This window comes from Podarcis gaigeae (assembly GCF_964106915.1).
Source record: "Podarcis gaigeae genome assembly, chromosome: 8".
NCBI classification, from domain to species: Eukaryota; Metazoa; Chordata; class Lepidosauria; order Squamata; family Lacertidae; genus Podarcis; species Podarcis gaigeae.
The window spans coordinates 70,902,697-70,929,987 of NC_139684.1; the positions used below are offsets into that span (position 1 = coordinate 70,902,697).

General features: G+C 44.9%; 2 protein-coding genes across 10 annotated transcripts; both read left to right on the top strand.

Annotated features, from left to right (window-relative positions):
- The first annotated feature begins 842 nt into the window (after positions 1 to 842).
- DBR1 (debranching RNA lariats 1) lies at positions 843 to 9,616 on the top strand. The gene is made up of 8 exons (XM_083750846.1): positions 843 to 1,152; positions 2,212 to 2,336; positions 2,797 to 2,877; positions 4,159 to 4,244; positions 5,131 to 5,355; positions 6,461 to 6,541; positions 7,521 to 7,666; positions 8,092 to 9,616. The coding sequence occupies exons 1-8, from the start codon at positions 935 to 937 to the stop codon at positions 8,762 to 8,764; spliced, it is 1,635 nt and encodes a 544-aa protein (XP_083606972.1). The 5' UTR covers positions 843 to 934; the 3' UTR covers positions 8,765 to 9,616.
- A 133-nt stretch (positions 9,617 to 9,749) lies between these two features.
- Positions 9,750 to 27,034, top strand: LOC310849938 (trypsin-3-like). Of its 9 annotated transcripts, XM_083750949.1 has the most exons (7): positions 9,750 to 10,231; positions 14,693 to 15,123; positions 17,604 to 17,683; positions 20,856 to 21,009; positions 22,387 to 22,640; positions 24,201 to 24,337; positions 26,787 to 27,034. In XM_083750949.1, the coding sequence occupies exons 2-7, from the start codon at positions 15,038 to 15,040 to the stop codon at positions 26,940 to 26,942; spliced, it is 867 nt and encodes a 288-aa protein (XP_083607075.1). In that variant the 5' UTR covers positions 9,750 to 10,231; positions 14,693 to 15,037; the 3' UTR covers positions 26,943 to 27,034. The 9 variants fall into 9 exon arrangements, with proteins under 9 accessions (XP_083607075.1, XP_083607074.1, XP_083607080.1 ...); XM_083750948.1 differs by lacking the exons at positions 9,750 to 10,231; positions 14,693 to 15,123 and adding an exon at positions 12,023 to 12,790 and having other exon boundaries at positions 17,604 to 17,687; XM_083750954.1 differs by lacking the exons at positions 9,750 to 10,231; positions 14,693 to 15,123 and adding an exon at positions 12,671 to 13,875 and having other exon boundaries at positions 17,604 to 17,687.
- Positions 27,035 to 27,291: the final 257 nt, after the last annotated feature.

The following is a 27,291-nucleotide window of genomic DNA, read 5'->3' on the forward strand; positions in this document are numbered from 1 at the left end:
TAGGCACACGGGACATACTTAAGGGCTTATCCATATTTCTGCTTCTTGAAAGAATGGGACCGAGCGGTTTCCCTCTTCCCAAGGGAAAACCCTCTCCTAAGTGACAGATCAGAACACATGGCAACCCGAGGAAAACCCGTTTTACTTCTAAGCACGCTTAGAAACCAGGCTTGATCCTGAATCCCGAGACAGGTTGCCTGGAAATTGCATTTATTGGCTATAGAAAAGCACCCCCCTTCTTCCATCTGCCCACACCCACCGTTCCCACGTCACACACTTGCAGGCTTTAACTGAAATTTCTGATGGCATTTTATTTCTTGCATTTTTTACTTCTTGCATTTTTACTTCTTGCATTGTTCTTTCGCCGCTGCACTTCCACGTGAACGCTGTTCCTAAGGAGGAGCTGGATTCAACATTCTAACCTTCCCTTTGTTTAAACCGATTCTGATATATTGCATTTTAATTTGATCGTGTCGCAGCCCACCTAATTGCGGAAGGGTGGGTAAGGAATAGAATGATGGTGAAGATAGTAATAATAATAATAATAATATGAAATGATAACACATAAAATATCGTAATATGTGCCATTACGAGACTGGTTTCCTTATAACGATTAAGAGTAATAAAGAACGGTGATGATGATTAATAATAATACAATAAATGAACCAAAAAGTTCCTTGGAGCCACGTTAAAACCATATGTATTGGGGGGGGGGGTGAAGCATCCTGGCGATGATAAAAATCATTCGGCGGGACATTGTCGCAATACTAGCGCAACCTCCAAACGCTCGGTGAGAGCAAAAGAGAGACGCATGCGCAGCAACAGCGGCGCCGGCAGGGGGCGGGGCGGGGCCCTCCGGCTGCCTCGCGATGCGGAGAAAGCAACGGTCGAGGGCGCGTGCGTTGCGCATGCCGGTCTGCCGCCGCCGGGGCGCATGCGCCGAGGCCGGAAGATGAAGGTGGCGGTGGCCGGCTGCTGCCATGGCGCGCTTGACAAGATTTACGAGACGCTCCATTTGCTGGAGCAGCGCCACGGCCAGGCGGCGCCGGATCTGCTCCTGTGCGCCGGGGACTTCCAGGCCGTGCGCAACGCGGCGGACCTGCGCTGCATGGCGGTGCCGGCCAAGTACCGCTGCTTGGGGGGCTTCGCGAGGTGAGTCGCCCGCGAAGAGGCAGCAGGATTTCGAATTCCGCGGAGGCTCCGCCCCGGAACCCATTTGAGGGAAGGGTGCCTCTGAGCACGCGCAGAGTGCAAGGTCCTTTGCGGGGTTTTTGACTGTTGGGGTGGTAGAGGAGTTGGTTAAGCATTGTGTGTGCGCGTGTAAAATATTATATAATTTGTGTTTTATGCCTTGGTAGGCTGTTAAAGCAGCTCCCGTAGGAGGAAAGGCTACAGCATAAAGCAGGGGAGGTTTTTCTTGGTGTGCTTTTTCACCAGGTTTTCCATATGCGAATAGCAAAGTATTAACCAAGTGTCAAGTTTTCCTGAAAGACCAGCCCTGAGAGAGGAAAGGACGTGTTCAACTCAGTACATAACAGGATGGCAGGGCCACACCACTGACCCCAATCCCAATTTTACACAGCTTTTTCTCTCTCTGCTCCTGACATCCACAGGTGAGTGTCTGCAAGAGAAGCGCTACAGATCTCTGCAGGAACTGGAATCCTGATCATGCAGGATTCCACCTTCTGTAGAAGGCAACAGGTTTGTGTAGGTTTCCCCCCTGCAAGATGTTCACACACAACGTGTGGATGGCAGATGGAGGAAGTTGACTGGCCTTGGGGAAAGCCCCACTGTCCTTTTCAGTCTATGCACTCCTTTTATCCATATAATGTAGTGTGTTAACTAAATCCAGCGTCCCAAGTTGAGGTGAAATACGTGGCTTAGTCAGTCTTAGTTGGATTGACTGTGGAACTTAGTGGGACTTAACTTCTGACTAAACATGCTCCGGCTTCCACTTCATGTCCTACTGACAGGTGCAATTAAATAGGTTAGCTTTATGTGTTTCATGTTAATTTGGTGATTCCTATGAGCACTTTCTGCTCAGCAGTAGACCACGTGCCATCTCCACCTCCCCAGCTGCACATCAGAAGCAATGTATGATACAATGTGCATGCATGTAAACCTACAGGCCTGATTCCGCTGTTCAGGAAACATGAATATGCTGATCCTTAATACCAGTAATGAAGACCTTGGCTTTTGGCTGTGTTCTAGGTATTATTCTGGAGAGAAGAAAGCTCCTGTCCTGACCATCTTTATTGGGGGCAACCACGAAGCCTCCAATCACTTGCAAGAGCTACCATATGGCGGATGGGTAGCACCAAACATCTACTACCTTGGTATTAACATTTTGCTTTCTGTTTTGATAGCCTAGGATGCACAAGCATAGGGCTGATGATTTAGATTGAAATTCAGCTTTATAGTGGGGGACTGCTCTTCTTTCCCTCCAAAATTAGGCATGTCAGTATCTTGCAGGTGAAGTCGTATACTCTTGTTGCTGGAATATTTTCAGTGTAAGCCTGTATAGCTGTTCTGGAAAGTTTTCAGTGTAGCAACAGCAAAATATCTAGGTCCAATTCTGTCTTTTCCTGACCTTGTGTGGCCATATAGTAAGCAGCAGATTGTAGCCCAAAATACACTATTATCTCTATACACATTACAGAATGCAACCTTTTTCTTTGCTATGAAGGAAATACAGCACATTCTTGGGAATCAGTAACCACTTTATGTACTGCTTGTGGTTTTCGTGGACAGTCTTCTACTTCTTAGCCTGATCTACATATTTTTTTCCTGTTTCAGGTTACGCTGGAGTGGTAAAGTATCGCGGGGTGAGAATTGGTGGACTCTCTGGCATCTTCAAATCTCATGATTACAAAAAGGGTATGTCTAGGATGGGGTTGTGCTGCAGATTCTTGTTTTAAATCTGAATTTCATTTTCGGCTGTAGCACTTATTGCACTAGAGTGAGTTGCGTCTGTTTCTGGTAGGTGATTCTGAAGCCTGGTTTTGATGCAACGGGAAGCTGTGGCTAATGAATCAGGATCTGAAACCATGGTTTGATGTTTGTTTGTGTGAACTAACCACAGTTAGGTTATTGAGTTTAGATGTAGTGGGAAACTGCAGCTTATTCAAAACTGAAAGCAGGCATTTTTTTATCTTCATTCTTGCTTGAAGGAGGGGAAAAGGGAGCATGTGGTTCCAATGCCCACCACAGCATATTTTTTAATGGAAAACCGTAGTTTACTGGTACATCTGAACAGGTCTTGATTATCCCTGTTATGTGGCAGTGCTGAAGGGAATCAATGTGGCAAAATGGATCAAGGGTTTTTCTTGGATGTAGGAAACCCAGTTTTAAATCTTCACTTGACTAAAATGCTTATCTGGGAAACTTGGAGCAAATAACTGTTTTTTACCACGGCCTAATTCAAAGTGGTGTTGTGAGGCCCAAATGCTACTCGGATTCCTGTGTGGAAAGTATGAGATACAGATAGAAGGGAAAAGGATGTGAATGTCCATCTGGTTTTCTCTGCACCTTTCTGTTGGCTTGTTGTAGTGATGTTCTATCTCATCTGCCTTGTGATCAGCAAAGAGCCTCATTTCAGATCCCTGCTCACCCGGGTACTGAGTTTTCACTTCAGTAAAATAGGAAAAATTGTTACTTGCCTCTTGAGGATGTCAGAGTAAGGTTGTGTGGTCTTTGTTCAATTGACGGTGCTAAAGCCAAATACCTATTGAATGAAATAGGAAGAAGTTAAATTCCTTGTTACATTTACCTATTTAAAATATTTTTAGCCTGCCTTCTTTTGCAAGCAATCTCAAGGTGCTGTGCAATGCATTTAATCTTAAAGCAGTAACATCAGTCAGTACAATAAAATGAGGGCAAATAAAATGCATAAATAATACTATTTGTTAAAATTATAGTACATCTGCATTCTGTGATCAAGCTTCTAGATCTCAGGTTGTATAGGGCTTTATAAATTATCATTAGCACCTTGAAACTGGCCTTGTAGTATAGTGGTAAGCACACTTGTGCAACTCTCAAAGGGGGTTGAATATAACACCCCTTCCACAATGCTGCTGTTTCAGGGGATTGGAGCCAATTAGGAAGTCTTCCTTTTTGTCATTGTTTTTATTCAGCTAAGTGTTTCTCAACTTGCTTAAGGTCACTTTGAGTATCCACCATACAACCAACAAACGATAAGAAGTGTCTACCATGTAAGAAACATTGAAGTCTTCAAGCTCAAGCAGGTTAGTGTAAATCCAATTTCATATCAACCTGTCTGCATGTTAAGATCTTCATAGCCCTGCCCCTTCCCTTCAAGTACCTTCATCGCCATCTGAGATAAAGTGGGGGGCACCACAGGGATAAGGGCCGTCATCCCAGCTGCAAAACAGTCCCCCAAGAGATTTATGTGGCACCGTTCTTGTTAATCTTTCTGGCACTAGGTTTTCTGCCACCAGCCTTTTAATTTTCCAGATCTTTTAATAGCCTTTAAAAGGGCTTACATCTTTTAAAAAATGGGTTTTATGTTGTTTCTAGTTACGTTATTTCTTCTTCAACAGCTCTCAGCTAGGCAGAGGGATGAGAATTAATGTTTAACTGTTTTTTAATTATTGTCTCGTCCCCTGCCCAGTGTTTAAAGCTGTTCTGTTTTTATCTTTAAGCCACCTTAAGTTCCTCTCAGGGGAAAAAGGCAGGGGAATAATAATATTAATAATAATTCATTGATGTTGCATTCAGCTGCAGAAACACCAGGAAGTCTCAGCGGGTGCTGCTGAACTGGCTGGCTCTTAAAAAAAAATCAAAATAAAATAAAACAGTTAACTAAAAGAAATACTATCTATGTTGACTAGCAAAATATAATATTTAAAATACAATCAAGATACAATAAAACATTACTTAACAGAAGAAATCAAAAAAGAAAAAAACAGTAAATCAAAACTTAGAAGAACAATCATCTTCATTAGTCCTACTCAGAGCAGACCCATTGAAACTAATGCAGTTAAGCCAGCTTAATCATTTCCCCTCTTCCCTAAAAAATAATTGACATCTGTGATCCTGTGCTGTGTTTCCTTTACTCACAACAGCAGCTGTCTTGTCTCATTTTGTGTTGCTTTTGTTTTGGTTTAACAGCTAAAGCAGCCTATGGATGTATTTATGTCCCACGACTGGCCCAGAAGTATATATCATTATGGAGACAAGAAATTGCTGCTTAGGAAAAAATCCTTCTTCCGCCAAGAAGTGGAGAGTAATACGTTGGGAAGTCCTGCTGCTTCAGAGCTTCTGGAGCACTTGAAACCAACCTATTGGTTCGCTGCACACCTGCATGTGAAGTTTGCTGCCTTCATGCAGCACCAGGTAAAAGAATTGGAGCGTTTTGCTGTGCCTCTGTTGACATTTATGTGTGCAGTTGTGTTTCACCATTGTTGTTTTTAACGGAAGCTGGAGCTCCAGAGAAACTTCAGTGCAGGAAACCTGATACCTGCCAGTAGTTTCAAAATAACAAACTGCTCTGGATTGGGGGCCAGTTGTGCTCAGCTTGCACCAGGCACTGCTTGAGCATTCTGAGAAACAAAATAAGTCATTGCAGTTTTGAAAGGTTCATTCTGTCATATTGATTCTAAATGGTGTCACATTGTCTCCAAATGTAGACAAAAAGCTGCTGTTTGAGCTCGGGAGTTATGCAAAATTTGTTTATAATCTCTTAAGAGGGGTTCAAATGCATAGGGAACATGTAAGCAAACAGCCTTCCAAAATATATAATAGATTGTAGCGGTGGGGAAACTGCCTCTCCAGATGTTTTTGAACTACTGCCCCTATTATCACTGAATACTGGCCATGCTGTCTGGGGCTGTTAGGGAGTCCAACAGCATCCTCAGGTTCCTTACTTGTGCTCTATTTCAATCTTTTTCAAAATACCATAATTCAAATATAAGCTTATCGGGGATTCCAGGACAGTGGTTAAGATCTTAACAGGCTATTGATAAATTTACCTTGGTTTGTTTTGATAAGTAGCCCTTAGTGAATTCTGATGGGAATCATAGAGCTGGACAAAACTGGAGAGCCTGCCATGTAATGATATACTTCACACTCTTCTTTGCACTGTTGATATTTTTATATAAGTGAAAATGACTGATAGGCAAGCTAACCTCTGGTACTTTCAGAAGGGCAGAAGACAGTTGTCTGTCTGTGAATTTAGGTTTTGCTGGTTTAAACCCTGGCATCTCCAACCAAAGATTTGGGAGGCACCGGGTAAGAAAGACTTCCATCTCAGATAGAAGGCTGCTGCCAGTCAGAATAGACATTGCTGGGTTACATGGAACAGCGGTCTGACTCACAAAAAGGCAGCTTCATATGTCCATGCATATAAATCGCTTCAAACCTTGTTGTGTAGCCAAAAATGTTGACTTTGGTACATGTGCCATTTTTTGTTGATGTATTTCCCCCCCCCCCCCCTTAATAGGCCAATGGCAGTGGGAAACAGCCAAAAGCAACAAAATTTCTGGCCCTGGATAAATGCCTGCCCCACAGAGACTTCCTACAGGTAAAACATGCTGAATTTTCTGTTTGGTATCTGTTGTTATGAGGCCTAAGGCTCAGTGGTATTTAGAATCTTCTGTAAAAGGGGGAGAAATGGTCAGCCAGATATGACCTTCCAGGATGCTCTGTTTGCACCTTGGAACCTTTTCCCGAAGCTGCAGCCCTCTCCACCCTCCTTGAGTGTTTTTGCATAGCATGGATGTGTCCTTGAACTGTGACAAAGCCTCCAGGCGGATGGAGAGTTGTGTGGATAAACGTCTGGCTTTTGTGGCTTACTGTACAAAGTAAGAGCCGCCTCTGTTGCTTTACCTGCTTTTCTCTTGCCTTGCCCACTATAATAATAATAATTAATAATATACCCCGCCCATCTGGCTGGGCCTCCCCAGCCACTCTGGGCGGCTTCCATAAAAACCAAAAATACAGTAAAATATCACACGTTAAAAACTTCCCTGATCAGGGCTGCCTTAAGATGTCTTCTGAATGTCAGGTAGTTGTTTATCGCTTTGACATCTGCTGGAAGGGCGTTCCACAGGGCGGGCGCCACTACCGAGAAGGCCCTCTGCCTGGTTCCCTGTAGCCTCACTTCTCGCAATGAGGGAACTGCCAGAAGGCCCTCGGCGCTGGACCTCAGCGTCCGGGCAGAATGATGGGGGTGGAGACGCTCCTTCAGGTATACTGGACCGAGGCTGTTTAGGGCTTTAAAGGTCAGCACCAACACTTTGAATTGTGCTCGGAAACATACTAGTGACATGCCCCCCCCCCCAAGGTTGCCTGTGGGGGGATGTGGCCCTTGGGCTGCAGAAGGTTCCTTACCCCTGTTTCCCAGCCTGGCTTCATGGTCCTTCCAAAAACAAGGGAGAAGTGCAGTCTGTAGGAAGGGCAAGGGTAGATTTATCTGAGGTGCTAGTGCCTTAAGTTCACAGCCAAGTCTTGCCTGCTATGGAGGACAAATAGGTATTTTTAATTTCCCAATGTTTTCTAAGATTGTAGAGATTGAGCACGACCCAAGTGCATCTGACTGCCTGGAATATGACCCTGAATGGATTGCTGTTCTTAAAGCTACTAACAATCTTGTTAATGTGTCTCCAAATTCCTGGAATATGCCTGAAAACAATGGACTCCATGCAAAGTATGTAAAGTGTTGTCTGTATATTTTTATTTATTTGCTGCTTTTTGACCCCTTATGCCTCCTCTGCCAACACCTCACCAATACTACAGAGCAGTAACAATACTGTCAGATTAAAAACAGCAACTAAGGCAACAATCCTAACCCCACTTACTTGGGAGTAAGCCCCACTGAATTCGTAGGACTTCTGAGTAGATATTGATCCCGCTACTCCCAACTCTCCTTTGCGCTGGATTCCTCTAGCATGCTGGGATAATTGAATCCGGCCCATTGAAGTTAGGAGGCATTACCATCCCTAGAACTCCATATATCAGTTAATGCCCCGTATGAGGAAGCACTTCCTTTTCTTTGTCCTGAAGCTGTTCAGATGTAAGGGGCAGAGAGGTGGGTAGCCTTACTTGAACCTCCCTGTGTTTGGCCTCTTGTAGATGGGACTACAGTGTCACAGAAGAAGACATCAAGGCGGTTTTGGAAGAGGCGAACCACGACCTTAAGGTTCCACATAACTTCAGTACCACAGTTCCCTGTTATAACTCAAACAAATCCCAGGAGCACAGAGAACCCGTTCATCAAATCAATCCCCAGACGACCGAGTTCTGTGCCCGGTTTGGCCTCTTGGACATTAATGGCCGAATCCAACAACTGAGAGAGGAGCACGGAGATGAGGATGATGATGATGAAGAGGAGGAGGTAGACAGTACTGGATCAGCAGAGGAGCCCAGTGACTATAATACAGACGTTTCTGGCTTGTCCTCTTCTATCAACCCTGATGAAATAATACTGGATGAAGACAGCGATGAGGAAGAAGAGCCAGGCAGCTGCCCAGTGGACTCGTCTGCCAACCACCCTTCTGACGTCTCAACAACTTTTTCTGACATCCGGGTCACGCCAGGTTCCATGGCTGTGTCGCCGAATGATACTGTGGAAAGTGATGAACTGGAGAAATCGAGTGAGAGAAACCAGCCAGAAGAGGTGATCCCCAGTGAAGCGGCCTTGAAGCGGCTAAGTGACACAAGTGAAGAAGGAAAGGGTGGGCCAAAGAAAATTAAAAGGAGGAACCAGGCTATCTATGCTTCCAAAGATGAGGATGAGGTGGAATGAGACAACCCCTTTGTTGACACTATAGGCAGGATCTTCGATTGCTATACCTGTTCAACTTTTGGTGCGGGTCTTTTTTTGTGGGGGATGGGATTTTACAATCCTACACAGTTTTTACACTTTAATTGCAATAAGCCCTTTTTTATATTAGAGCAAATATTTTTATTGGGGAACAAATATTGATTTGGTAGAAAGAACTTGTAGGCATCTGTGATCCAACGGAGGATCTGTTGTATCCCTTTTTGCAGAGGCTTACCAGACAAGGAGAAAATATTTTGCATTTTGATGGAGGTTCAGAAAAGGACCTTTATATATATATATAATGGAGCAAGCTCAAATTGATTCAACTTCTTTGCTACTTAAGCTCACCCACCTGCCCATTGACAGCAATTAGTTCTGAATCTTGCATTCATTGGACTTTGCATCAGTGAATGTTATAAGTTCTAGCTTTCTCAGGTAGTTCCTCCTCCTTCCTGCCCTCCCAGTGTTGATGGGGAATTTGCTGACTTCTGTATGTTGTTGGACTCCCAGTTCTCATCATCCCTGATCGTCGTCCATACTCACTGGGGCTGATGGGACTTAGTGTCCAACAACTTCTGGAAGGTCATGGGTTCTCCGTTCCTGGTTTTTGCTATGTTAACCATAAGAACTAATAGGCTGTCTGATGTGCATCATTTCAGCTGTCAATCACATTGAGAATGTGATTGAAATAATATTATATAAAATTGGGAAAGTACAATAATCCTATGGTGAGTTGAGCATGTAAGAAGTGAAACCACAACTTGGGGTTTATTTTAATGCCGTGATTTACCAGGATGATATATAGGTCTGTAAATAAATCCTCCTTTTGCACTACCCTAGTTTCTGGATTTTCTGTGCATGCTGTGTGAATATGCAACATAGATTTTCTTTCATGCATGTAGTGAACCATTTCAGACAGTCAGATTCTGACTAAATAAGTTGATATATGAAATGGGACTCAGCTATAAAATAACATTATAAGTGTGTTTTAAGTGCAGTATACAAATGTGACGCTAGATGGTGCTAGTGATCTAATAGCAAATATAATATATATATATATATTTAAATGGTAAAAAAATTTCACAGCGTTTTTTATATATGTGTAGACTCCACCTGAATTTATCTGTGTTTCCCCAGAGCAATGATTAACCTATGATCTCCAATCATAGTTTCTCATTTTGTCCAAGCGAGCCAAGGAAACTGTTACCAGTTTTCGAACAAGCCATACTGTACTTGTTAAGCCACAGTTTGAAGCAGATTTAATTTCTTGGCGTGTTTCAAAGCAGTTAACCATAGTTTCATCTCAATAGAGAAATTACGGTTAACTAGAGAATTGCAGCAAAGGCAAGGCGAAGAGAGCCACATATCTGAGCAAAAGGTTCAAATAGAATTGTCTGAACGTGGCCACTGCCAGTTTGAGGAGTTTTAAAATAATTTACATAACCAGATGTGACTACCTACAGTGGTACCTCGGGTTAGTACTTAATTCGTTCCGGAGGTCCGTTCTTAACCTGAAACTGTTCTTAACCTGAAGCACCACTTTAGCTAATGGGGCCTCCCGCTGCTGCCGCACCACCAGAGCACGATTTCTGTTCTCATCCTGAAGCAAAGTTCTTAACCCGAGGTAATATTTCTGGGTTAGCGGAGTCTGTAACCTGAAGCGTATGTAACCTGAAGCGTATGTAACCCGAGGTACCACTGTATTCTGAAATGGAGAGTAGATAGCAAAGATAACATACTGTATTAAACCAGAATTTTGGGGAGACATTGATTCCTTGTAGTTCCAACTTGCTCCATAAGTTAGGGCAAACATTTCATGCATGCCCGAAACTGGCAACTTAGTTTCCCAGGTACAGTGGGTAATTGAATAGCTGCCATCTAAATAAAACAAATTCTAGAGGGGTAGAAATCTTTTGTAACAAGCAACCGAAAGTTTATTGTGGCACATTAAGGGGTTTATTGCGGAAGGAACTTTTGTTTGTTACAGCCTGCTTTTCAGCAGGAGGAAGAAATATCCTTTTACATCTGTATCCAGTAGTGTTTTTATAGATATACCGTACTTTTCCGTGTATAAGACGCCCGCTATTTTGGGGGACTCAAATTTAATAAAATGGGCGGAGATGGTACAGAAGAGTTCTTGAGCCTTTTTGTGGAGGATTGCCTCAGTTGTTTTTTGGGGGGGTTGCAGAAAATCGCTCATCCGCACACAAGCCCCAAAATCCGCCTCCTGTCTGTCCCATCGCTGGCAGAAGCTGCCAATTGCCCACCCAACTGCTGGAGCGTAGGCCAGTCAACAACACCCATTGACGCAGCAACCAATAACATGCACAATAGTTGCTGGCAGCCATGGCAGGAACCAATCAAACGTCCACCCTGTGTATAAGATGACCCCCACTTTTTAGCATGATTTTTAAAGAAAAAACATAGTCTTATACACAGAAAAGTATGGTATATATATAAAACAGCAACAGTGTAACTGGCCACTGGTATCCACTCTTTTAGAATCATAGAATCATAGAGTTGGAAGAGACCACAAGGCCCATTGAGTCCAACCCCCTGCCAAGCAGGCAACGCCATCAGAGCACTCCTGACATATGGTTGTCAAGCCTCTGCTTAAAGACCTCCAAAGAAGGAGACTCCACCACACTCCTTGGCAGCAAATTCCACTGTCAAACAGCTCTTACTGTCAGGAAGTTCTTCCTAATGTTTAGGTGGAATCTTCTTTCTTGTAGTTTGGATCCATTGCTCCGTGTCCGCTTCTCTGGAGCAGCAGAAAACAACCTTTCTCCCTCCTCTATGTGACATCCTTTTATATATTTGAACATGGCTATCATATCACCCCTTAACCTCCTCATTCTCCAAGCTAAACGTGCCCAGCTCCCTTAGCCGTTCCTCATAAGGCATCGTTTCCAGGCCTTTTGACCATTTTGGTTGTCCTCCTCTGGACACGTTTCAGTTTGTCAGTGTCCTTGAACTGTGTGCCCAGAACTGGACACAGTACTCCAGGTGAGGTCTGACCAGAGCAGAATACAGTGGCACTATTACATCCCTTGATCTAGATGCTATACTCCTATTGATGCAGCCCAGAATTGCATTGGCTTTTTTAGCTGCTGCGTCACACTGTTGGCTCATGTCAAGTTTGTGGTCAACCAAGACTCCTAGATCCTTTTCACATGTACTGCTCTCAAGCCAGGTGTCACCCATCTTGTATTTGTGCCTCTCATTTTTTTTAGATTACTACAAATTATTTCTGCACCGAAAGCTCGCCCCTCTCCCCATTTTATAGTCTTTGCTACTACGTGTGACTAAACAGCCAACAGATGCAAGACGTTCAACATGTGCAACTTTTTTGCATTAGTGCAAATGAATATAGATGGTTGCACAGTGACTATTCGTAACAGCGGTTTCCTTCGGACACTGACAGGGAACAGCTGCCGTAGAAAATCACATAGCGATAGCTTTACAGGCTATAAAAGCAAACACCACTAGAGGGCACCCTCTGCATGGTGCAAACAGCTATTTGCTAAATTCTGACTTCTGCTAAATGCACCTTACGCCCAAGTGTACAAATAAGTACAGTCAGAACGGTAGCAGCAGTGCTGTGTTTTGCAGATTCAGAAATGTGTCAAGGAATGTGATGCCACTTATTAGATCTATTAGTTATTTTAAACACAGTACTAGAAATGAGCTGTCATTCTATTCATCTTTTTGTCTATTCATAGTAATAAAAGATGCTACACGATCAAGCTCTTGGTCGGCTGGCTCGGTTTGGCACATTTTAGAGCAAAAGAATAGGTGGGTTAAAAACAAACTCCTTATGGTAGTTTAGGAAGATGGTACACGAGCCATTGATGCGCACTCATTCCGCAATCCTCTTGGAAGAAAACCCTTTTTGGGATGCAATTAACCGTAACTACCGAGGAAATACAGTTAGAAATGGCAAGGTATTCTTAAAGGTGTCCCATTGTCTTGAGACGAGGGCTCTTGGCTTCCCCACACATTGCTCAAGTGAGAATTGAGCCCTGAATGTTACACCTTATTTCTCAACCTAAATCTTAATGGCTTGTCTTGTGGATAGTCTTGCAACAGGGGGTGGTGTGTGTATTTTAATAAGTCTTTTTTTTAAAAAAAGTATTTTCATACTATCCTTCAATCACATTCCAAGGGTGGTTTACAAGAAGAATAAGAAGAAAAAGTAAAGGTTGCAAAATTGTAAAAAGCACAGAACTATCAAGAGGATTAAAACTGGATCTAAAAAAGCTTTGGAAATTTAAAAAGAAAAGCCTTTGTTATAAATAAGGCCAGTGGTTCTCAAACTTTTTTCCCTCAGCCATATTTTCAGAATAAAACTTGTGCCACACCATATATTTTTTTTAATAGAACATGACTACTTTATATTATAATCATTGGACACCCAGAAAGGATAGAACATGTAGCCACATAAGAGCATGAATCATTCCCAAAATAGAATAATGATTGTCCTTGAATCTTCCCACCACACTTGCCACTCTCTCCTGCCACACCCTTTGAGAACCATTGAATTAGATACTCAACAAATCTCTCTGGGGAGAGTGCTCCGCAACTGGGGTGTCACCACTGAGAAGGCCCTCTTTCAGTGTAGGCCTGGGATCATAAGGAGAATGGTGATCCTTCAAGTTTCTTGGTCCTATGATGTGAAGTTAATTGCTGGCTCACATTATCAATCCGTTGCCGTCCTCATTAAAAATGGAGCGACTTGTCCCTTCTTGAGAAATTAAAGGGCAGCAGATTGCAAAACGGGGACAACGAGAACCAAAGCAGAACCTCACTGAAGACGTGGTGAGAAAGGGGGGAAAGCACAGCGTCCTTACAAACAATGGCAAGCCTAATTAAAGAGGGCTAGTTCAGCTACCCCTTCATTAAGAGAGGGCAAAATAAAAGGTGCCCCGTAAATCAGTGTTAGCCAGGTCAGCCAAGTAGGTTAAAAATGAGTTGCTTGTTGAACGCCAGTGCCTTGACTTCTGCATCATTTGGAGCAGACTAGATCCCGCAAGAAACCCGGGCTCTCTCTTCCCACCTCAGCAAAGGAAAAGAGGATTATTTCTTGGGATCAGGTAGGAGACTATTGCTACTGGTGCTGCTGCTGTGCAGGTGTACATCTTGCGTCAAGGGTTCATTGTTGCTCGTCTTGGTATTTGGTGATAATACTATTGTGTTACCTAGCCTGGCTTTGTGAAAGTTGGCTTGCTGTCCACTTTGCATCTTTTCCAGATGGGGGAACCAAGGATATCACGAGAGACAAGATAGGGGGAATGATAAAAAGTTCATCAAGTTATTCATGGTGCAGAGGGATGGATCAGATAGATCAGAAAAAATGGATGTGCTTTTCTCCCTCTGATAATAATAGAACCTGAGCTCATCTAGTCATGCTGAATGGACTCAGGAACTTAGAAAACTGCCCTATACCATTGGTTCATCTAGCTCAGTATTGCCTACACAAACTGGCAGCAGCTCTGCAGGGTTTTGGACAGGGGTGTCACCTGGCCCTACCAAGAGATGCTGGGGACTGAAACTAGCTTGGACTTACTGCGTGAAAAGCAGATGCTACCCCTGAGCCACATGGTCCATCCCTTATGAAATGGCCATAACAGAGAAATGGGAGTGCTTTTTCACCAAAAGCAATATTAAAACTAGGCAATTTGTTGCGGTGATGGCTATCAACATAGATGGCTTTAAAAGGGGATTGGGCACATTTACAGGATCTAAGGTAGCTAGTGGCTACTAAACATGCCTTTGAATACCAGCCCCTGAGGAACAATAGTGGGAGAGTGTTAGTTGCTTGTGGGCTTCCCATAAATATCTGCCTGACCATTGTGGTATATAGGATGTAGGCCTTTGGCTCTATCCAGCAGAGTATTAGGCCACCCAGAGCTGCCCAGAACAGTACAGTGGTACATTGGGTTAAGAACTTAATTCGTTCTGGAGGTCCGCTCTTAACCTGAAACTGTTCTTAACCTGAGACACCACTTTAGCTAATGGGGCCTCCTACTGCTGCCACACTGCTGCATCTCAATTTCTGTTCTCATCCTGAATCAAAGTTCTTAACCTGAGGTACTATTTCTGGGTTAGTGGAGTCTGTAACCTGAAGCGTATGTAACCTGAAGTGTATGTAACCCGAGGTACCACTGTACTGTGATTTGGGCAATGTTTGTTTAGGGTTGACTAGAAGAGGACCGACTCTTGACTACAATAGGACAGGAAAGAGAATGTCTCTCTATGGTATCACCCATGCTTTTTACGCAGAAAGCTCCATGTTCAGTTTTTGGCATTCAGCAGCAGGTGATGGGAAACACCTCTGCCAGGTGAGCCCGGAAAGCCACTGATAGCTAGATTAGGGAATATTGGAGGAGGTGGGCATACAGCAGCTTCTGCCCATTTCACTTTCGACCTATTATGGGGCAAAATGAAAGTTTTGCTTGCCCCACCAAATGGGATGGGAGGCTGGGCAGTGATAAACGTCACCTTTGGCTTCTGATCCCAATTCAATGTATTAGGTTATTCTGGATAGCAAAGGATCTGTCATTTTGATGGGATGTATATTATTGGAGGACCAAGGGCCAAGTGTGTGTATGTATGGGGTAAATACATCGCTGTATGTATATATATGTGTGTGTGTGTACACACAAACACACACTGCAGGGGTCACCAACCTTTTTGGGGTCAGTGGGCACGTTTGGAATTTGGAAGGAGTGCCCTGGGGTGCCAGTCACAAAATGGCTGCCGTGGAAACATGGCATAACGCAAAATGGCCCTTCTGGGGATGTGGCTGCCACAGGAAGTACTTTAGGCCCCAGATATAGAGGCATATAAGCATCCTCTCCAGATTGCAGCTACCCAAAGGTGTCCTGTGCTTGCAACAAGTCCGCAGAGCAGGACTTGTATTTAAATGCTTATCTTATCAATTGTGTCCATGTAGACTGGACCTTCGATCCAAAGCCGATGGCAAGCTGAATCAGCTAATTCTAGTTTTGCACCCCACCCCTGACAGCCAATGCCACCCAGGGCCAGCCCAAGACGTTTGGGCACCTGAGGCAAACCACAAAATGGCGTCCCTCTTCTGTCAGGGAAGAAGGGGTGAGTGAAGATCTACATCGGGAACAAGCGGTGAAATAAAGGTCCACATTGAGATCTGCTTCTCTTATGGATCCTGCCGCCCAAGACAGTTGCCTCATGAGTGGGCCGGCCCTGGTGCCATCCCCTGGACTGGTTGTAAGTAAGGAGAAAGTCAGGTGAGGGCTATCTGAGGGATGACAGAAGTTGTTGCGGCAGTGCCCCACTTATCCTGGTGGACCAGCCTCCTCTGCATCTGACCCCTCTGTCACCGCCTGCTTAACCCACATTCTCAGCTCTCTAATTTTACCACGTCTGTCAGCCTTTGGAGAGCTGCGAAAAAGGGGTGACTCTGCTGTATGAAGAGTTTCTAGGTAATGTACTGGTTACCTTTCTAGGATGCATTGCTTGACCAGACTGGTAGTGGTAAGGGGGAAGCTAGAATAGAGAGAGATAAGAGAGGCCTTTTCTACAACGTGCATCTCAGAGCTTTCACCAGAGGCAGAGATTTGCATTCGTCACCAGCCACAGCAATTTATGTACAGATTGCATTCATAACAATTTGACGGGTAGAATTTCAAACTGTACAAGTTAAGGCTCAGGGAACCCCTCTAGCGGTCATTCCGTTAATGGCACCTGAGGGGCTGATCAGAAGTCACAGCCAAGCTTCCTTCAATATGCTCTCTGACTGATGCTGAAAGTGCCTCTTTAAAGGAGGTGGTTATAACCACCAATCAGGCGACCAGCAGTTGCAGCAGTCTCCTTTAAACTCTGTCGGGTGTCAATCACTCGATGTCATTAGGATGTCTGGGGATTGATAAATAGGTGGTCTTTTTCACTTGCTGGGATCTAAGATCCCCGGCATCGCCAACTGAGGTTGATGCCAGCTTTGGCCACCCAACCAACTTATGTATCTCTGGCTGCTAGCTCAGTATTTTGTGTTGTTGGGTGGGTTGTTTGTTTGTTTGGCAAAAAATGAAGTGCTGGTATACTTATATCTTAACTGAAGTGCTGTGGGTGCCACCAGAAAATGGTTGCAACAGGCAGCAAAAGAAGAGGTGATGGCTGTTTGGTTAATACCATCACAAAAAATGCAAGGTGCTAGTTTATCTGGCAGTGGCAGAAAGGTCTGTCAAACCGCATATACAGTGGTACCTCTGGATGCGAACAAGATCTATTCCGGAGCCCCGTTCACTTCCTGAAGCGAACGCAACCCGCACGTGTGTGTGTCGTGATTCACCGCTTCCGCGCATGCACGTGACGTCATTTTGAGCGTCAGCGCATGTGCGAGAGGCAAAACCCGGAAGTAAAGCGCTCCGTTACTTCTGGGTTGCCGCAGAGCGCAAGCCGAAAAGGCTTAACCTGAAGTGACTTCAACCCGAGGTATGACTGTACTGTAGTTGGTATGTGGTTTAGGATAATATTATATCATCTGACAATTTTAAATCCTCCCCCAAAGTAGTATTTATCCATCTTAATACTTTCCTCCAAAAATTTGTAAGCTAAATGTCGGACAATGCATAAACATATATTTCGAAGAAGCATTTTCCTGCAGCAGCATGTTGTCATAGATAGTCCCTTTTTGCACAAACATAGCAGAGTCTGAGTTCAAACCTATGTTGAACATACATCACTGCCACACTGGGTTATTATTTCAAAGTTAAACTCCAGTTGATTATTTATTTTATTAACTTTTATCTTTCTCTCTCTCCCCCTTTCTTTCTCCTTAAAGGAAGCTGCCTCCGCCATACACAGCTCATCACCATGACAACCTTGACTCTGCATTCCATTACTCTGCTCCTGATTTTTTCAGTAGGTAAGAGTTTGTTAATAGGGACGCAGGTGGCGCTGTGGGTTAAAGCCTCAGCGCCTAGGACTTGCCGATCGAAAGGTCGGCGGTTCGAATCCCTGCGGCGGGGTGCGCTCCCGCTGCTCGGTCCCAGCGCCTGCCAACCTAGCAGTTCGAAAGCACCTCTGGGTGCAAGTAGATAAATAGGGACCGCTTAGCAGCGGGAAGGTAAACGGCATTTCCGTGTGCGGCTCTGGCTCGCCAGAGCAGCGATGTCACGCTGGCCAGGTGACCCGGAAAGTGTCTCCGGACAGCGCTGGCCCCTGGCCTCTTAAGTGAGATGGGCGCACAACCCCAGAGTCTGTCAAGACTGGCCCGTACGGGCAGGTGTACCTTTACCTTTACCTTACCTTTAAGAGTTTGTTAAGGGAATAAAGCCTGCCCATTTAGCCCAGTGCTGTCCACGCTGAGTGGGAGAAATCCTCAAGGTTTTCAGGCAGAGAGAAGCTTCTATCAATCAATTTTGCATTGCAGGGAGATGGATTAGCTGGGTCCCTTCCAGCTCTACAATTCCATGATTCTATGAATCAATCAGTCGACATGCAAAGCAGAGGCTCTACGGCTGATGTACAGCACTTCCCATCTGTGTCTGTGCAGGTTTTACCATGTGTGTCACCAAGTCGTATTAATGGGCTTGGTGAATACTGGAAGGAGGTCAGGGTGGGCTGATAGACAAAAAGGTAAAGGACCCCTGGACGGTTAAGTCCAGTCAAAGGCAACTATGGGCTTGCGGCACTCATCTTGCTTGCAGGCCGACGGAGCCGGCGTTTGTCCACAGACAGCTTTCTGGGTCATGTGGCCAGCAGGACTAAACCGTTTCTGGCACAACAGAACACTGTGACAAAAATCAGAGCGCACAGAAATGCCATTTACCTTCCCGCCACAGCGGTACCTATTTATCTACTTGCACTGGTGTGCTTTCGAGCTGCTAGGTTGGCGGGAGCTGGGACAGAGCAACGGGAGCTCACCCTGTCACACAGATTTGAACTGCCAACCTTCTGATTGGCAAGTCCAAGAGGCTCAGTGGTTTAACCCACAGCACCACCTGTGTCCCTTTTAAGAAGACACCGAGGTCCAGCTCCAAGGGCCTTCTGGCGGTTCCCTCACTGTGAGAAGTGAGGTTACAGGGAACCAGGCAGAGGGCCTTCTCGGTAGTGGCACCTGCCCTGTGGAACACCCTCCCATCACATGTCAAGGAAATCAACAACTATCTGACTTTTAGAAGACATCTGAAGGCAGCCCTGTTTAGGGAAGTTTTTAATGTTTGATGTTTTATTGTGTTTTTAATATTCAGTTGGGAGCTGCCCAGAGTGGTTGGGAAACTCAGTCAGATGGGCATGCTATAAATAATAAATTATTCTTATTTTTATGCTTTACTACTGAGCTATGGACCTTCTCTGAAGAGAAGTGTGCTTGGAACAGTTCAAGGAGAACTGACCTAAGGAGGGTGTTCTTGGGTTCATTCCATCCCAGCCCGCTGGCTGCCCTTCCCTTGCCATTCTATGGTCGAGTGGTGGAAGGAGCCCTGTTTGTCTTGGTCTTCCAGGTTCTATGTCCAGGTGCTGGTGGCAGCTCCTCCAACCCTTATCCTGAAGTCCACTTGCATACGCCGAGGTCTCTGCCTCCTGACCTCTGCAGCCACCTGGATGCTTTTTCAGCGGCACATGCCACCGCACATCTTTATTGGCATAAAAACGCTGCCTCGTTCTTCCACCCCTTCTTTCATAGACCAACACCCGAGAGCGACTCCCTTTTTCCATGTAATGAGATGCTGGAGGGAGGCTGGGTTGAGGAACACACCCAATGTGTGCGTTCTAGCCATGATGCTAGCTATCCTGTTAAATGTGCTTTGCCTTTATAAAATTCATTATGCTTTCAAAAACAAAACAAAAAACCCAAGCACAGACGCCAACAACACAAGTAAGCCATAAAAACTGAAAGTGTTTTGATTCTGAACAAGATAAATAACATGATGTAGTGGAGTCTACACGAAGAAACACACATCTGGGCGTGTTTTTAGATGATTAGATAGGACTGCAAAGGTTTAATTGATTTATTCGTGTGACGATCGCTTAATCTTTAATTGCAGATTAAAATTCCTCCCCCCAATTAGTTGGCCATGGAGGGACTTTTGCTGCAGATTAGTTTGGTTCCTTCTCCCCATCCTCTGCCACCCTGCGTCAGATTTTAATAGGATTCTCCCCCCCCCCCGCAAGTTTTTTAAAGATAGCTTTTTCAAACCGGTTGCATTCAGGACTAGGGTGACACCCACAGCACACATTTAAAGCACTCTAAAAACTTTAATACTGGGAACTGTAGTTTGTTAAGCGTGATGGGCATTGCAGGTCCTAAGCACTGAAAAGATTAGTGTCCCCCCCCCATGTAATTCAAAATGAGAACAATGCTAAACCACAAGAAAAAATGTCCGTTTTTTGAATTGAGAATGAAAAAGTGGGAGGAGTGTGTATAGTGGAATGTAAGACAGTCTAACAAAGTTCTGTTTTCCCCAGCCATGATGACTAGAATCATAGAGTTGGAAGGGAACCCGAGGGTCATCTAGTCCAGCCCCCTGCAATGCAGGAATCTTTTGCCCAACATGGGACTTGAACCTATGACCTTGAGAATCAGAGCCTCATGCTCTACCAACTGAGCTATCCCATGATGGCTACTTGGATGCTTAAAAAATAATATATATAATATATATGTATATATGTATGTATATATGTGTATATATATATGTATATGCTTTCGTAGATTTTCACGGGTACAGGAATGCAGGTTTTGGTGTCCTCGGGTGTCTTCCCGTGTAAAAGTTGGGGTGTCTAGGCGACGTTTCGACGAGGCTCTGTTCCAGTAACAAGAAGCCGAAAGCACCAGCCTGAAGATGACGAGTGAGACCTCGTCGAAACGTCGCCTAGACACCCCAACTTTTACACGGGAAGACACCCGAGGACACCAAAACCTGCATATATGTATATGTATATATATGTGTGTATATATATCTGTGTCAAATACTTTTTTAAAAATAAATTATTTTTGGTGCCTATCCAACACTGTTCTAAGAACTCTGGAGAAATCTGCAGGGATTTATCTACACATCAGTATGCTAATGGACCTTTCCTTTTCCTTTTCTAGTCCTGGCACAGGGCAGAAAGAAACCCAAAGGCTACCCATGTCCACCATATTCTCAGCCTTGGCAGGCTGCCATCTACAAATACTCCCATTTCTACTGTGGAGCAACCCTTCTCAACCAAAGATGGGTCCTTACCGCTGCTCACTGCAACCATGGGTAGGTGTACCTGTGTGATCATGTCTCCCTCTCTCTGTGTGTTGGCTCAGCATGGGAAATGCAGGTATCATGGAATATGTGGCGAACTAGTATTTATTTGTTAAACTTCTAGACCACCCTTCAACTGAGGATCACAGGGCAGTTTATGATAGAAAAACACCAAAACACATACCATAGCAACAAACAATAACAATAAACCCTGCACAGTCTAAAAGACCATAGTTTGTTTAATTAGCCAAAGGAGAAGAGGAATGTGTTTTGCCTAGTGCCTAAAGATATGTAACAAGGGCGCCAGGCGAGCCTCCCAGGAGAGTATTTCACAATTGGGGAGCCACTGCAGAAAAGGCCTGTTCTCGTGTTGCTGACCTCTGGACCTCTCATGGAGGAGGCACATGAAGAAGGGCCTCTGATCATTATTGCAGGGTCCAGGGGCATATGGGGAGAGGGGTCCTTGAGGTATTGTGATACGGAGCTGTTTAAGGCTTTCTAGGACAAAACCAGCACTTTGAATTGGGCATTCCAACCTCTGCTTAATGAAGGAGAGTCCACAGCCTCCTGAGGGAGACTGTTCCATTGTCAAACAGCTCTTACTCTCGGAAAGTTTTTTCCCTGATGTTTAGTCTTGTAACTTGAATCCATTGGTTTGGGTCCTACCCTCCAGAGAAGAAGAAAACAAGCTTGTTCCCTTTTTCACGCGAGAGCCCTTGAAATATTTGAAGATGGTTATCCTATCTCCTTTCAGCCTCCTCTTTTCCAGCCTAAACATACCTAGCTCCTTCAACCGCTCCTCATAAGGCTTGGTTATTGTTGGTGTGCAAGTGGCCTTGTTGTTGCTTAGTCGTTTAGTCGTGTCCGACTCTTCGTGACCCCATGGACCAGAGCATGCCAGGCACTTCTGTCTTCCACTGCCTCCCGCAGTTAGGTCAAACTCATGCTGGTAGCTTCGAGAACACTATCCAACCATCTCATCCTCTGTCGTCCCCTTCTCCTTGTACCCTCAATCTTTGCCAACATCAGGGTCTTTTCCAGGGAGTCTTCTCTTCTCATGAGGTGGCCAAAGTATTGGAGCCTCAGCTTCACGATCTGTCCTTCCAGTGAGCACTCAGGGCTGATTTCCTTAAGAATGGATAGGTTTGTTCTTCTTGCAGTCCACGGGACTCTCAAGAGTCTCCTCCAGCACCATAATTGAAAAGCATCAATTCTCCGGCGATCAGCCTTCTTTATGGTCCAGCTCTCACTTCCATACATCACTACTGGGAAAACCATAGCTTTTACTATACGGACCTTTGTTGGCAAGGTGATGTCTCTACTTTTTAAGATGCTGTCTTAAAAAGTGGCCTTACCTACTCATTATTTATCTCATTATTTCCTTTACAGAAGCATCAATGTCCGGCTTGGAGATGAAAATCTGAACGTCCTGGAGGGCACAGAACAGTTCTTGGCAGTGGGAAAAACAATCATCCACCCCAAATACAACCAGTCGTGCTATGACAATGACGTCATGCTGGTCAAACTGTTGAGCCCAGCTGTACTTAACCATTATGTGCAGCCCATAAGTCTGGCTAGCCAGAGGGCAAGCTCTGGGGATATGTGCATGGTGTCAGGATGGGGCGGTCCTATCAATTTCCCAGGTATGTAAATGATTCTGTCCCAGGAAAGGCCTGACAGTATCAACCTCAACCATACCATGCCCACAAATAAAAGAACTAAAGCTTCTGAAACGAACATCCAAAATAGTGAAGGCATCTGAAGGAGCTGTAGAAAGGACAATGCTCTCCCAGTAAGGGCGGTGCTATCTTGATTTATGGCGTAGCTCTCCATATATATACAGTCATACCTCGGAAGTTGGATGGAATCCATTCCGGAAGTCTGTTCAACTTCCAAAACATTCAGAAACCAAAGCACAGCTTCTGATTGGCTGCAGGAAGCTCCTGTAGCCAATCGGAAGCTGCGGAAGCCCCGTTGGACTTTCGGGTTCCAAAGAACGTTCGCAAACCGGAACACTCATTTCTGGGTTTGCTGTGTTCGGGAGCCAAGGTATGACTGTATGCTGAAACTACCAGGGAACCAATTTTACAGCTTTTAGCATGGTGAAGTCCTACTATAGGGGATCAGGTTGCAGGTGGGAAATTAAATTCTTAATGTCTTCCTTCCCTGCATTAAAAACTCAACCCCCCCTAAAAAATCCCACAAATTCAGTGAGATTAGTTGTTTGCTTAGGTCTACCTTTCTACTTGATGCATTTGTTTTGTTTTGTTTAACTTGCACAGAGATTTGTAAATGGGAGAACAGTAAAAATGAGAACACCTCCCCGCTCGGGACAGAAGAGAAATTAAGTTTGGTTCACATTTTAAAGCAAACTTACCTAATTGGCTAGCCTCCAAAGTTTGCACTTCACCAAAATTTTTGATGACCAAGCCCTCGCCAATGTGTATATTAGAAGAAAGTGTTCATAAAAATGCCTACATTTGTGAGAATGTAAAAAAACATGTATGATTTAGGGAAACTTGTTTGCAACCTTAGATAAAGGTAAAAAAGGTAAAGACGTTTAAAAAAGATCGGAGAAACAGAACGCTTCTTTTGGCATCCTATCTTCTTGAAGCATGTAAATGTAATGAACTATAAGTAAAACCATAGGGACGCGGGTGGCACTGTGGTTTAAACCACAGAGCCTAGGACTTGCTGATCAGAAGGTTGGCAGTTTGAACCCCTGCCACAGTGTGAGCTCCCGTTGCTCGGTCCCTGCTCCTGCCAACCTAGCAATTCGAAAGCACACCAAAGGGCAAGTAGATAAATAGGTACAACGCTGGCGGGAAGGTAAACGGCATTTCCGTGCGCTGCTCTGGTTCGCCAGAAGTGACTTAGTCATGCTGGCCACGACCCGGAAACTGTATGCCAGCTCCCTCGGCCAGTAAAGCGAGATGAGCGCCACAACCCCAGAGTCGTCCGCGACTGGACTTAGCAGTCAGGGGTCCCTTTACCTTTACCTTTATGAGTAAAACCAATCTTTCTCAAGATCCCAAACAACTTCTTGTTCTTGCCTCCAGGGACAGCTCAGTCAGCAGAGCATGAGACTCTTAAGCCCAGGGTCATGGTTTTGAGCCCCACGTTTTGGGTAAAAGATTCCTGCTTTGCGGGCAGTTAGATGACACTTATGGCCCCTTACAACTCTACAATTCTTCTTTCTTTAGAGCGAATTCCTCTGGTCCTTTACTGTGCAAATGTCAGGATAATGTCTTTGGAGGAATGCGCTGCCCTGTATCCTGGAAAGCTGAACTCCGATATGATGTGTGCTGCTGCGATGGGAGGAGGCACTGACTCCTGTGAAGTAAGGACCTTTCGTTGGAACATCACAAGTGCCTTGCAGAACCAGATAACACATCCCTGTAAAGTGGATTAGGCTGAGATATAAGCCCTGTTCGGATATTCGATGCCCATGGATACTGAACATGCGATGAGGCTCTCTAGTAGGCACCCAACTAGCCACAGGCCCTGGGCTCCTTAGGTTGGAAGGGCAGGATAGAAATTTGATAAATAAATAGATGCAAATATATGCATTGGCCAAGCCCCACGGCCAACGTGCAGTTGCGATCAGTCTGTAGGGGGCCTGTGCATGGCTGGATGTATATATTTAAGGGTCCCCTCTATAGGAATGTGAACACTTGTTCCCATGGAAAGAGCCCTATGTGCTCAAACCTGTATGCACATAGCCCCCTACAGTGTGACACCAATTGCACATTGGCTGGGGGCTTGGCCAATGCATATGTTAACATGTATTTGCATTTGTTTGTTTTGTTTATCAAATTTCTATCCTGCCCTTCCAACCAAAGGAGCCCAGGGCCTCTGGCCAGTTGGGTGCCCCTAACGGGAAAGAGCAATGGTCCCAACAACATTCAGTTCAATCCATGGTCAGTTCAATCCATTTTGGAACTTAAGTTGGCTGATAAACTAAAAAGTCTTGTTGTTGTTGCTGTGTTTAGTCGGTTAGTTGTGTCCGGCTCTTCGTGACCCCATGGACCAGAGCATGCCAGGCACTCCTGTCTTCCACTGCCTCCCGCAGTTTGGTCAGACTCATGTTTGTGGCTTCGAGAACACTGTCCAACCAAGTCTTAACATCCAACTAATCTGATTTTGCTGGGTTTTGGATGAGATTTTGCTATTGTGTGTTTTTGCCCTTTCAGCTCTACCTAGATTTAAAGTACATCAGTGTATTTTAATATTCACTATTCAGTGCCGCTTCTTGCTTTCGTGTCACTGTGTTCTATGTAATGTGTGCCAAAAAGTTCAAACTCTGCCCCAGAAGAGAGGCTACTGAACTTGTTGCTGGACTCCAGCTCCATCATCCTGGCCATGGGCTATGCTAGCTAAGGCTGTAGTTGGGAGTCCCATAACATTTAGAGCCTTGGGTTCTTCAGCCATGCTATATATTGTGGAAACCCAAGATCTGTGGCCACAGTGAATTATGAAAAATGATGCAATCTAATTATGTGCATAGGTAAGGGTTGATTCATCTATTGGGTTTTTTAAATGTCTAAAGTCAGTGGGTTTTTTTGGTTAAAGAAAAAAACCCAACAAAAAGCCGAGAAGCTAGTACTCAAAATGGCTGCCACAGGTAGCAAAATAACAACAACAACAACAACAACAACAACAATATTAATAAGAGAGAGAGAAAGAAGTGGCAGTATTTTGTGCCACTGAGTACCATCACACACATTTAAAGCACTGGTTCACGCCAGTGTGACCCAATATATCCAGTGGATTTTGGTGTGCTGAGCTTATCTTGCAAAATGGTTTAATGCCGCTCGTAACGTCTGACAGCCAGCAATTTCATAAATGGGTGCTGTTTCCGCCCACCCGCTGCCCTGCCCTCGTCTGTCTTGATGACTGGCATTTTCCTAATGGCAAATAATAAACACCCACAGGTTCTTTTGAACACTGGAAGGGTCAGCTGGAGAGGTCTGGAGGACTGTGTTTGGATGCCAGGCCTGAGGCTCACTTTCCCTGACCTATGGACTATGTTCCTATGCACTTACCTGGGAATTGCATCTCCTTGAACTTAGTGAGACTTCCTTCCATGCAAACGAGCCAATTCCTCGGGGCCAAGGTCCCTTCACCCCTCCCAATAAAATATTGGAGGGGGCCACCTCCCCAAGTTGCCATTCAAATTGTGTGTGCGTGCTGCATCTTGTGCTCAATTATGTGGGGCAGGAGTTTCCTGCTCCCCTTGTTATATTTAAGTTGTCACCCCTGCTTCCATGTGAACATGCATAGGAAAGGGTGACATTCTTCAGCCTTGGGTCCCCAGATGTCGTTGGACTACAACTCCAATCATCCATCATTATTGATTAAGATGGCTGGGGATGATGAGATTTGTAGTCCAGTAACACCTGGGAACCCAAGGTTGAAGAACGCTGGGATAGGGCAATATATTTGTATATGATTACAGGTAGTACAGTATTGGCGTATTTTTAGATGTTTTATCACTTGTGTGTTTAATACCCTGGGCTCCTTTGGGAGGAAAGAGTAGGGCTACCATATTTCAAAAAGTAGCAACCAAGACACCCCCCAAAACCCACGATTTTTTCAATTGACTTGTCTAAGATCCAGGATAAATTGCCACCTTTCAGAAATCCCGCCCCACCCCCCAGATGTCAATTCCGCCTTTGCAATTCTGGTAACGTCCAGACATATGGCAGCCCTAGGAAGGAGGGGATCTAGTAATAATCAGAACAACCCTTCCTGGGTTAAAGAGATGTCTCTCTTGGTTGTCAATACAGGGTGACTCCGGGGGACCCCTTGTCTGCAACGGGAAGCTCCAGGGTCTGGTTTCTTGGGGTGACGTGCCCTGCAGCTCCAGCACCAAACCCGGGGTCTACATGGACATTTCCAGATACAGAGACTGGATCATTGAGACCATGTGTGATGACGACTGACTTGTTGTGGGGAAAGCAGACCCTCCCCCTCCTCATTTTGCTGAGATCCCAGAATAAACCATGAGGAACCCAGGTTTCCTTCCTGCCCTCCATCCTTTTTCACTCAGGCCTGCTTCTTGCCTTTCCTTATTTGGATTGTAGCGCTATCTGCATTGCAGAGGGTTGGACAATTCTACGATTCTGTTATCTCTCACTCACAAACTTTTTCGGTCTGCTCCCAAAGGAGAAGCACCAATAGCTTCCAGTGTGGTGTAGTGGTTAAGAGAGCCAGTGTGGTGTAGTGGTTAAGAGCGGTAGTCTCGTAATCTGGGGAACGGGGTTCGCGTCTCCGCTCCTCCACATGCAGCTG

Bases quoted from the DNA above. Each gene is read 5' to 3' on its own strand.
- DBR1 (XM_083750846.1), top strand. From the start codon at position 935: ATGCGCCGAGGCCGGAAGATGAAGGTGGCGGTGGCCGGCTGCTGCCAT. The intron at 2,878-4,158 runs GTATGTCTAGGA...AACTTGCTTAAG, and splicing joins ATCTCATGATTACAAAAAGG to GTCACTTTGAGTATCCACCA. The intron at 5,356-6,460 runs GTAAAAGAATTG...CCCCCTTAATAG, and splicing joins CTGCCTTCATGCAGCACCAG to GCCAATGGCAGTGGGAAACA.
- LOC310849938 (XM_083750948.1), top strand. From the start codon at position 12,616: ATGGTACACGAGCCATTGATGCGCACTCATTCCGCAATCCTCTTGGAA. The intron at 17,688-20,855 runs GTAAGAGTTTGT...TTCCTTTTCTAG, and splicing joins GCTCCTGATTTTTTCAGTAG to TCCTGGCACAGGGCAGAAAG. The intron at 22,641-24,200 runs GTATGTAAATGA...TTCTTTCTTTAG, and splicing joins CGGTCCTATCAATTTCCCAG to AGCGAATTCCTCTGGTCCTT.